Source organism: Cimex lectularius, unplaced genomic scaffold, assembly GCF_000648675.2.
Source record: "Cimex lectularius strain Harlan isolate CLEC.00 unplaced genomic scaffold, Clec_2.1 scaffold286, whole genome shotgun sequence".
Taxonomy (NCBI): Eukaryota; Metazoa; Arthropoda; class Insecta; order Hemiptera; family Cimicidae; genus Cimex; species Cimex lectularius.
Genome location: NW_019392975.1, coordinates 424,945 through 437,469, shown reverse-complemented (window position 1 = coordinate 437,469; position 12,525 = coordinate 424,945). Strand labels below are relative to the sequence as shown.

General features: G+C 37.2%; 1 protein-coding gene across 1 annotated transcript in view; it reads right to left on the bottom strand.

The window, feature by feature from the left end:
• Positions 1 to 12,525, bottom strand: part of LOC106665525 — a 145,489-nt gene that overhangs the window by 18,745 nt on the left and 114,219 nt on the right. The window contains exon 2 of the mRNA XM_014391991.2: positions 9,172 to 9,401. Coding sequence (XP_014247477.1) covers positions 9,172 to 9,401 — 230 coding nt within the window. The remainder of the gene's footprint in view (positions 1 to 9,171; positions 9,402 to 12,525) is intronic.

Below are 12,525 nucleotides of genomic sequence, written 5' to 3'. Positions count from 1 at the left end.
GTTCATTTCTAAGAAGTAATAAACCGTCAATATTAAAACAAACGTGTTGATTCTATGGCAGAAAATTTCAAAACTACAAATCAAGTGGGTTAAACTTAGAAATTACACCTATCGCTTGCCGTATTTATCGAACGCATAACGTTTTCTATATTGACAAAAGATAAAATTCTTATCAGAAATCCAAGAAAGGGGAGAGTCATTTTGTCAGAGAAAAACCCAGGCCATCTATCACGATCAGAAAATTTGAATGTATTTCAATGCCGAGTAAAAAGATAGTCACGATTACCTTCAAGAATCATGTTTTAACACCATCCAAGGCGATCAATTCGAACTTAAATTGTCGTAATTCATGGGGAAGCGAGTTGGGGGAAATTGGATTTCAGGACTTTTTAAAGTCTTGAGGGGAATCACGTAATAAATCGACATGCCGGACTTTTATCACTGGTTTATAACAGGGGTTTTTATTGCAAAGTAAAGTCTATTCGATCAAAAGCTGTATAATATTTGACTGCAGTTCAAAATGGAACGCGATCGTGCAATACATTACAAAGCAATGGGAATAAGATGGGTATGGAAGAGCGTAAATGTAAATTTAACATACTATGTTCTTCACATCTTTGGATATACTTCGAATTCAGTTACTCAAAAAAAATTGCGTAATTTACATGCATTTTTCACTCATAAAAAAGCTAATAATTAGAGAAATATGCTTCCAAATAATACTATTTACAACGTTATAAACAAATTAAATTTCCTTAAGGGAAAAAGAAAAACAATTCACCAATCAAGAAGTCTATCTTTAATTAGCGTTGTACGAAGTGTTTTAAACAATTAATATTTGAAATGTGGTTGATTATATAACATCAATATAAAATTAATGAAACTAATTAAATGGAGCTCAACACCTTAACACCTGCCTAAGTATACATTTATATTTAGATAATATCGAGGGCAATTTGTCGTTTCTTGACCCCCTGGGAATAAAAGGGGTTGGTTATTATTCATAATAAAATATAGAGGAAGACGGTCGATAATGGCATTGGGCAGCCTTACTCAGCCGGATATGAATTAGGACAAATTTATTGTGAGAGACTGTAAGGGGTTTTACCTGGAAGGGACGAAACATGCATACACCACCAAAACAACCCTTCGTCAGATAAGCCCTTATCACGGATTAGTCTCACGTGTGGTTTGTATCTAATCGCCGGGGGATAACAAGCCGACGTTTGTTGGGGACGGGGGCCATCGTTCCAAACACACCAAACCACAAATTTCATCTGGCCATTGGCTCAAACGACTAACCCGTTGTTTTCTGTTTTAGACAACGTTGAATTTATAACGGAACGGGAGGGAGGGAGGGAGGAAGGAAGGGGGAGATAGATAGATAGATAGAGATAGAGAGAGAGAGAGAGAGAGAGAGAGAGAGAGAGAGAGCGAAAGAGGGAGAGAAATAGAAAAATAGAGAGAGAGAAAGTTAGAAAGAAAGAAAGAGAAGGAGGGAGGGAGGGAGTGAAGGAGGGATGGGAGGGGGAGAGAGCGTGTGTGTGTGTGTGTGTGTGTGTGTGTGTGTGTNAGAGAGAGAGAGAGAGAGAGAGAGAGAGAGAGAGAGAGAGAGAGAGAGAGAAATATGTAGGGACAAAAGAAAAGAAAGAAAGTAATATTACGAACGAAAAAAAAATACAAAAGTTGAGAGAATGCGACAGAAAGAAAGCGAAGGATGAGAGTAGAGCGAGAGAGACAGGCAGAAATTGCAGAGGAAATATATCAGAAATACAAAATAAGAAGAAAGATAAACAAAATAATATAAAGGGAGAGAGTGCGAGGGAAAAATAATATTGGGCGATAGAGAAGAATAGTGAGAAAGTAAAAAAGTTTGATAAATAAAGAGAAGATGAGAGTGTGAGAGAGAAAGTGAGAAAAAGAGAGGTAGAGTGAGTGAGGGAGACTAAACAAAGAGAGAATGGAACAAGAAGAAAAAGAAAGATTGATAAATCAATTGCTAACGGACAGAAATTTGATAAGAATATACTTGAGATGTGATAGTATAAAATCTGTCATACTAAGATTTTTGTATCCTGAGGCATTAACATGTAATTATTAAACTAAAACGTCGTTAAAGATGTTGAAGTTCTTTTCTGGAGAATATCTTCCGTCGTGTCCGTTGAATGGATTTCCCTTGGCCGCATTTCCACCCACAATAGTAGTTGACGGGATATTTTCCCTGCAGTTATTAGGTTAATTTTAGGCTCGGCGGGTTTTATAATTTTGGACATTTGCCTTACACTCATTTTCGGCCAGACGTACAATCATATTAACACCACCGTTTTTCCTCAGCCCTCTTCTCACAGGCAGTTAGCATCGATTTCTTCTCCCCGTACTTGCCTTTTATTGATCTGAAAAAAGGCTAATTCGGTATTGTCACCGCTTGGGTCAGTACAACAAGGAAGCAATTTAGCAATTTTCCATTCATTTAAAAAAAAAAACAAAGTCGCCGACACGTTTGTCAGAGGATATTCATCTTGGTTCCTCCGGGGGGAAAAAACGCTTTCAACCCTCGTTTCGGCTAATGGGTATGTTTTTGGTGGGAAAAAAACCAAAGCCCGGAAAGCCATGTGTTTGTAGAAACTTTAACATCTTTTCGAAAAACGATATGTCCTTGTCAGAAGCCTCGGCACTAAATTTATCTTAATTTTGACTTCAAGGCTCACAAAAGCTTTAAAATCAGCAGATGGTATGTCAGGACGGTTATTGCCAAAACATCCTTCAAAAAATTGTTTTAAAATAAGAAAAAAGAAAATGTTTATATTTTTTTAAAGACTAAAATATCAATGTATGTTTTTAAATCTAGTTGAAAATTTAAGTAGAATTTTCAGATTACTGACTATTTTCATTTAATATGATGAAGTATGATTTTTAATTCAGTGATCGTCGATCGTATATAATTCTTGTGTAACCAATGTGTTATCAGCGTAGTCGGTTCTTATCGACACATTGATAGCATAAAGATAAATTATAGGGCAAATGATCAGGAAACAATTAAAAAAATTAAGTAAACTTTGAATCGTCAACAATGTCGGTCAATAAACATTGGTTTGATTTTTTTCGAAATTGAATAATAGGACCAAATTTATTTGGCAAACGGAAGTTTACAGAGTGATTTCTTAAGACGCCAAAGTTGGAAAACTTGGCAGCAAACTGATGGCGATTCGTTTCGTTCTGTCTTCAAGAGAAATGAATTGTTTTCAGTGGGACAGAAAAGTCTTATTCATCATATAAATGAATCCCTGGTTATTTTTCTTTTGGAAGACCTCAGAAAAAATATTTACTCCCGCACACTTATTGAATGGAAATTAAGAAATACAATTTTTGATTGCTAATATCAGATATTTTTAGGTATGGCTTTTATATGATGATTCAAACATTTCTTCTTGTAACATTTTCCTCTCTGCGAGTTATTCGATAATAGCCTGTATGTAATTTTTTTCGGCCTTTGTCGGCCTCATCGTTTAGGATGACTTTGGAAGTAAAGAGCGTGAAGAGATAATGTGCAGTCGCCGACGAAGGACATTCGAATCGTCCTTGGTTCTGCAATTCGAATAATTTGGTACAGTTCATGCCAATAATCCTTGGGTGCACCATCAAATTCGCCTAAGAAAAAGGAAAAATCCTGCCACGAATTGCTAGTCTTTATCAAAAAACACTTGATCTTCTCGTAAATAAATAAAAGTGCGACGTCATTCAAACTAAAATAAATGTTTATCTTTGCTGAAAAAGCGTTAGCAGAGACGTTTTCTTATCTGGGTTTAGCTATCCTGAGCGAGTCGTGCTAGACTGACAATGTTTCAAGACCGAGACATGGAATAAAACAAGCTGACAAAGAAAAAAAAGCAACAAGAAATGCGTTGTAGGAGAGCCTAATGTTGCAATAATTTCTTAAAACAACAAAAATTAATTATAACCGTGTATCTCGAATCATACTAAATCTAACGTGGTCAGTTTGATTTCTGATCGATTCCATGGCCGCCTTCTCTCTGTTCGTAATTAACTTGGCGCGTGTGACTCTTCGTCCTTTTGTTTAACTTCCTGAATAAAGGATCAGAAATGTGAGCGGGTAATTTATTGCCAATTCGAAGTCACCGAACCGTGAAATATTCCGTGAAAGGTAGATGATTTCTGATCTTGGGCATAGACGACGTACAATCATACGTATTTCTCATTGTTTCGTCAGTCCTAAGTAAATTAAAAGGAAAGAAAGGAAGGAAGAAAGAGATAGAGAGAGAAAGAGAGAGAGAGAGAGAGAGAGAGAGAGAGAGAGATATTTATGGTCAATGCCAGGGGTAGTATGAGGGACTAACTAACTAGGGTTTTAAAAAAGTGATATTACATAAACAAATATTTATATAGGCAAAGAAAAACATTATTAAGGTTGAAACATTCTAATCTCTATGGGCCGCAAGTAAGAGCGACGAGAGAGTCAAATGAGGTAATGAAAGATAGAAGAGAGGCAAACAAAAAGGAAGAGTGTGAAAAATAAAACAGAAGGAAGAGAGAGCAATGAGAAGAGGAGATAAGGTGAAAGAGTGAGAAACTACAAAAGGAAAAAGAGAGGGAAAAAGAAGACATAACCCAGCGTAACGTGAGAGAGAGAGAGAGAGAGAGAGAGAGAGAGAGAGAGAGAGAGAGAGACAGAGACAGAGACAGAGAGAGACAGAGAGAGAGAGAGAGAGAGAGAGAACAGACAGACAGACAGACAGACAGAGACAGAGACAGAGACAGAGACAGAGAGAGAGAGAGAGAGAGAGAGAGAGAGAGAGAGAGAGAGAGAGAGAGAGAGAGAGAGAGAGCGAGAGAGAACAGACAGACAGACAGACCAGACAGACAGACAGAGACAGAGAGAGAGACAGACCAGACAGACAGACAGACAGACAGAGAGAGAGACGACGGAGGGAGGGTGAGGGAGAGAGAGTGAGAAGAATCTGTGGACTGGATTTGAATAATAATTAATAAATTAATTGATAAAAATGAAATAATACCATTATTATTTGCAAATCTTTATAAATAAGAATATCTTCGACTCTCTTACTGTTGTAACAAACTTGAAAATCCCCAGCGACAATTTGTACGTGATGCGAAAGAACAATTATATTGTTGTTGTTTGTTTTGAGTGTTTTATTTCCAAAAGAAACTTTTTTATTGTTGATAAACACATAGCTTTTTTAAAAATCTATTCAGCTTTGGTGATATAAAACGTGAACGTAACAACATGATGTTAAATCGTAACTGTAAAACATGCCCAGGCACGAAAAAAGTTCAAAAGTATTCCTATCCTTTCATCCTTCCCACACCCACACGCCGGAAGAGACAATCCCATGTTAAGGATAAAGTTTGAGTTGAAACTCGCCTTATGTGGCTTGAAAAGGGTATAAACGTCAGGAAGTCAACTGAGACGGACTTCTCGTCAAATTAACACTAGCCTCTTGGAATTTCGTTTTAATAGAGTTAAGTTTTCGTATCAGACAGTTTAGTACGGCGCAGGACTGTAATGGCAAACAGAAAATGATAGTTTTGGAACTGAAGAAACACATGTGCACTGGTTTGAATGTGAAGGATTTGCCCAGTTTATCAAACCACGATGAAAATATTTTTTTTTCTATCTTTCCAGATTGGATTATAATAATACTCATCAGGTGAAATCGATTAGACAATATTGACATAAAACACTTTCGTTTTTAATCCACAGCCCAGCCTAAGTATTTATTAAACTCGATTAGCATAATAAGCTGGAAGACTTCCCTTGGCCCTTCTTTAATTAAGCCCATGGCAAGTCCGGTAAGGGGGAAACGAAATCCTTTCATACCGTCCTGTTCACCCTCTATTTCAATAAATCCGCCCTTTTTGAATTTAAAATGAGTTCGAAATGTGATCGGCTCTTCTCGGGCAATTAACGTTTCCCTTGGGGCTATGAGTTCTTGAGAATTCGGTCTTCAACTGAAACGACTGACAAAATTTCAGCAGTGTTTTGTTCGAGTCAGGGCCACGTAATCAGCTTTTTATTCAGCAATAAACAATGGTAATAGAATTTTCAATTAGTCACTGTTTGATGAATTGTTTTATTAAACAACACAGTTTCTATTTTCATTCTTTCATGGAATTTTCCAAAACATTGAAAGTCCAGGATAACAATCAAAAAGCTACAATTTCCATCATTAGACGAGAAATCAAAATTAATTTTTTCCGATTGATCTTCATGGTCTAATGGGCTAAGAAAGAGCCGCTGGTGAATGAACTTTGGGTCAGTCTAGTCTTGCTGGCGTCAAGAAACGGTCCAGAAAAAAGAGGCGTTTTGATGTATGCCATCATCAATAAGTAAAAGCTGTGAGAACCTTTCATTTGTTCGGCCACGTGTAAAAATGAGGTACGAAATATATACAAAAACAAGAGTTGAAAAAAATACCCATTGTCAGTACTGATGCTAAAATGTAAAAAGGAAGAAGAAGAATAAGAAAAATAACTTTATTCTGGGACTAGTGTCCCATAAGAATGAAGTTAAAAGTAAAAAAAAAAAGATAGAAATCTTGGCACAATTTATACCAATAAGGCAGGACAGAAGAATAAGTTACGAGAATATTAAACAGAAATAACAAATGTTAACGATAACAAATGTTAACGTGAGGTCTCTGCTTGGAGGGAGAGGAGGTGATTATACAGGTGGGATTTAAAGGAGGAAAAGGAAGCAGCGTGACGAATAGAAAGGGGAAGGGAGTTCCAGAGTTTAGGGACTCGGATCAGAAAGGATCTTTCGAAGGTATGGGTTGTATGTTGCGGAAGGATAAGATCGATTGGGGATGAGCAGGTCTTACGAGTGAGATGTGAGGAGTTGAATTGGAGGGATTGGGACGACGAGTGTGGATGGACTGGAAAAGAAAGCAACCTAGGAAATACTGTGCACGGAAGGAGGGGAATAGCCAGAAAAGTTGGAAATACAACCCCGACACCGGGGATCCCCGTGGGGTGCCGTACACAAATTTTACGAAACAATTCATAATACTCTTCAATCGCGCGTTTTCCCCCTCCGAGAGACCACCGTATGCCAAAAAGCTATAATCGAAGAAGGGAAGTATAAGGGAAGCTACAAGGAGTTTGCGGGTGGAGAAAGGTAAGAGAAGCCAGGATCGACGAAACAGGCTGAGGGAGGCAATGAAATGGCGGGAAATTTGGGAAATGTGAGAATGCCAGGAAAGGTTTTGGTCAAAGACTACTCCTAGGTTTTTAACCGAAGAGCAGAAGGGAATGGGATGGTTATTTAGCATGAGAGGTGGGATGCTGGGGAGGGAATTGAGGAGTTGCCTGGACCCGATAATTATGGCGGTGGATTTGAACGGATTTAGGACTAGGGAATTTTTATGGGCCCATTCGTTGATGGAGTTTAGGTCTTTTTGGATCTTGAGAGTGGCCGAGTGAAGTCGGAAGGGTGGAAGGATATGTATATTTGGGAGTCATCGGCATATAGGTGATAGTTACAGGACTGGATGGAGTCTGGCAGATCATTGATATAAATGGAAAAAAGGATAGGAGAGATGCTAGAGCCTTGGGGCATCCCAGATTTTAGAGGGAGGAAGGAGGAGGTAAGGCCATTGGGAAGGGAGACAGCTTCGTGGCGATTGGTAAGGTAGGAGTGGAACCAACGGATGGTGCAGGCGGAGAAGGAAAAAGATTCGAGTTTAGAGAGGAGAGAAGAGTGAGGGACAGAATCGAAGGCTTTAGAAAAATCAAGAAGGACAAGTATAGTAACTTTCCGTTGGTCCATTGCTAAGTGGAGGTCACTGGTAATTTTTATTAGTGCTGATCGGGTGGAATAACCTTGGCGGAAGCCAGATAGGAGGGGGTTGAGAAGATGGGACTGTTAATCTTTCTAGGGGCTTGGACAGGTTTGAGAGGATGAAAATGGGACGGTAGTCTGTAGGGGAGGATGGGTTGAGGGTTTTATTGACAGGGTGGACAAGAGCTTTTTGACAGGCTGTCGGAAAAACAGAGTTTTGGAGTGAGTAGTTTTAGATGTGAAGTGTCACGTGAAAACGCAGAAATTAAATCGGATATTTTGCCCGAAAACGAAAAAGAACGGAAAAATGAGGCTTATCTACAGGATTGAGATGTTGCTCCACACCAGTACGCCAAAAATAAAAGCAATTGACAAACCTCAGACAGGCAGGAAAAGCAGTTGAACCAGAGTCGATGTGTCGCGTATCGCTTCAAGGAAGGTTTTTTTTAAATATGTTATATGTTAAATATGTTATTTAAATATTTAAAGGAAGCACATGAGCATAAACAGCAAGCCGGGGTGTTAACCTAACCTGATCAAAGGTAGGCAAGAAAGGCCCCAGGTAAAAAGAGGAGGATATAATGCCTACCACACGATAACCAACAGGCTAGTTGAATGTCCGTTGCAAAAAACCAAATTATATTTTGAAAATTTAGGATTGAAATGATTCTTTTTAATAGGAGCTTTTCCAAAAATATTTCCTTAAATGGGTAGTAGACTTGTTGGCCTATATGAAGTGATGGCTTTGGTCTTCCAGTCATCGAACTCATGACCGGCACATGGTCACTTATTGGGTCTGTCTCTTCTCGCAATTTTTTTTTTTTAGTCAAACGTGTTTCGACATTGCGCCACCTTCACTGAGGAACTCTTTCTTCCGAGTTTGACAAATTAAAAAATAAATAAATAAATAAAACAACTCTGCCGGTTCTATATGAAGTGTATTGGTTTTTTTTGGTTAGGAGATATTCCGACAGTATATACTAGGATTTCCATGCTGTAAGGTAGTTTGAAGATCAGAATTAAATAGATATGAAATGAATATGACCTTTTAATCGTGTCAAAAGAAAATTATAAATAGTTCCTGGCTGTTGACGTTTTTCCGTAAACCTTTTGTCGGTATGACTGGCCTACTCTCAGTCAAAAACTTACCTATTGAGATTACACAATGCCAAAAAGAAGTAAAAAAATCCATCGACTTCTACAGTAGTGATATGTATTTTTATTAAGGATTTGCCTTATTTATCTTGTCTTTGATATGGAAGACAAATAAAAGTTACACATTGTTCTGTAGTTATGGAAAATTTTTGGTCAATTAACCAGGATTGTAGTTGTATAATTATGATAAATGTTACCTTTCGTGTTTCGATGTCATTGAGTATGTGTTTCTTTTTGTGTCCTAGGGTCGGGGTCACGTTGTAGACACTGCCTGCCTTCATGGGGACTTTGGGCGGGCTTGCTGCGGCTTCGTAAAGCTGCTGGACGCAGACGGGTCTCGATGACCTGGTGAACAGTTCGGTCTCGCATTCCTGCCTTATTTCGAAGTGGTTTTTGATCGACCAAAACTCCGTCAAATCGCTCTCGGCTGTAACAGAGGAGAGAAGGAAAATAATAAACTTTTTTTCGGCTTTTACGGCGTTCCAATGGCCAGGGCCTTTTCGGCCGACCGTGATAAAAGGGGTGGAACAAGTAGTCGTAACTTTTATTTTCCAGCTTTTTTGTTCTCGGGCGACCTGGTGAAACTTCGCCGGTTTAAAATTTGAAAGGGTTTGTTTATTTGGTCGTTTTTTAGAACTTGACTCATAATATATTGGGAACTAAAACTGCTTAAAAATAAACCAATTCGTCACAACTATGTACAACGAAAAATCAAACTTTGATTTATGGTCAATGCCAGGGGTAATATGAGGGACTAACTAAATAGGGTTTTAAACAAGTGATATTACATAAACAAATATTTATATAGGCAAAGAAAAACATTATTAAGGTTCAGACATCCTAATCTCTATGGGCCGCAAGTAAGGGCGACGAGAGAGTCAAATGAGGTAATGAAAGATGGAAGAGAGGTAAACAAAAAGGTAGAGTGTGAAAAATAAAACAGAAGGAAGAGAGAGCAATGAGATGAGGAGATAAGGCGAAAGAGTGAGAAACTACAAAAGGAAAAGAGAGGGGAAAATAAGATATTAGAAAATAAAGCAGTAACCCAACGTAACGTGAGAAAGAGAAGGAGAGAGAGAGAGAGTGCGAGAGCGAGAAAGAGAGAGAGAGAGAGAGAGAGAGAGAGAGAGAGAGAGAGAGAGAGAATAGGTTGAGACATCGAAGCTTAAGAAAACATAAAATTAGTATAGGAATGAATAAGAAATAGCAAAAGGAAAATGAAAGGTAACACGGAGAATAGGTAAAACAAGAGAAACACTAAGTAAAAATGAATAGAGGATAAATGAGAAAGAAAATGTGAAGCTACCAAATAGAAAAACCATTATACAGGGTACCTCAGGCCCAGTTCGACTTCTAAATTTCATCTACCACCATATACATCTTGAAAATCATTTTAAAGAATTTTTTAAGCTGAAAACAATGGTGAAGTCGGATTTTACATTGGTCCAAAAATGACAAAGTTATGACAAAATGTTGGAAAAAAAATTCAGTTGGTTCGCTATTTATTAATCACATTTCATGTTAACTGCCTGTCTTGCGTAAAGATGCAAAGATTTGATCTTTTTAAACACTCTTTACCGGTGCTCAGAGAGTAAGAGATAGAGTCAGGACAGATGGATTTACAAGCATTTTCTATCCTTTGAAGCAGTTCTTCGCTGAGGTTGCGGGTTATGATTGGCATAGATACTGTTTTTTAAATTGCTCCACAGAAAATAATCAACTGGAGGTAAATCGGGTGACCGAGGAGGACAAGAGATCGGGCCGTGAGTTCCTCCCTACCCACCTACTCCGGAAGTGACGATTTAAAAAACGTCTCACCTGCAAAGAATTGCGTGCGAGGCATCCATCAAGCTTGAGAATCATTCTTTGTCATTGATGTACCATTTAAATTATTTTCATAGAATAAGGCCGAATTAATTTATGTCCGAGAAGTCCACACCAAAAATTGATATGGTGAACAATTTGATGATGACAGTAGTTAGAGTACGAAATTCTCGGATTTTAATCAGTTCACGTTCAAAAATTCCAACAGTTTATTATGCCATTAGAGGTGAACTTGGATTCATCAATCCATAGGATATATAGAAGAACGTTTTCTTCAGCCTCCCAAATCAAAATTTGTGCAAGGATCGTTAGGCGACTGTCGCAGAATCCCGAAGACCCTGGACAAGATCGGTCGCTCTTCGGTTCTTTTTGAATGGAATACTGAATGTACTATTGTAAAATTTATTTACATCCAGGATTTAAGAGTTGCTCTCATAATGCGAGTTTGACAAACAATGTAAATGATAAAGGCAATTAATGCTTACTTTAGTGAAGAAGAATTATTGGAAATAACAACAAAATAAACTAAATGCGTTTTTTCAAACTCTTTGCCATAACATTTTCATTTATTGTATTGTACCAATTTAAAATCCGATTGCACCTATGTTTTCATCGTAAAAAATTCTTTAAAATTAATTATTCAGAAATAAAATAAATAATAAATTGTAAACAATGTTTGTAAATCCCAGGCCCTGAAGATGATCTCAATAAAGATCGAAACGTTGGCACGATAAAGAAAATGTTTTTCTGAAACCTACATCACACCTGACCGCACCTCACGATTTCTGAATAATTATCAATTAACGGTCATTAATCACCACACATTCTTTAAAATGATATGTCAGGATGTACAGGGTGGTATTTGAAATTTTGAAGTTGAACTGGACCTGACGTAACCTGTATAATTTTTCTTGAAAAAAAGGTAGAAACTTGAAACTTTTTTTTTATAGCGTCATTGAATCAGAGGAATCCAGCCGGGCCCTATAAAAAGGACACCTTGTATAAAAATAGTATAGATGATATATGAAAAAGAAACTGTGAAGCTAAAAAATAGAAAAAATGTAAACATGAAAATAGGGTCGTACAAAGAATATGAGAAAATTAGGAGAGGCACCAAATACAATAAAAAATGGGTAGCTAAACAAATAAATATACAGGCATATAGAGAGATTAATAGACAAGTGATATACAGATACAAAATACTACTTGATATATAGAAAGTCATAATTGATAACTACTGATATATACTGATGATAAAAGATAAATAGATAAACATACTGATTGATACATATACAGTAAACTTGATACCCAGATAAACAGATTAATTGATAGATTGGATAATTTGGGGAGGTTGGAGGGTTATACTTATATATTTGTAAATATTGATACATTTAAATATGGAGTGTTAGATAGAGTCGTGTAGATGGATAATGATGTGTATATATTGCAAATAATAAACCAGTCTGTTGATGAGCTTCAATTGTACGCCAATTATCCTAACATCATTATGATAATTGCACTATAACTAGCATTTAATTGGTAAATCGTTTATTTGAAACCATTGCTGAAGATTGACCGATGTGTAGAACAAGAATAGACCAGGATTCTCCAGATGTTAAGCAATAACAAGTACGGAAAGAATATTTTGCTGTTTTAAACGCTTTATTGATACCAAATAATTTGATGACAAATAAATTCGTTTTAATGATTCGTTATGGATAAAAAGA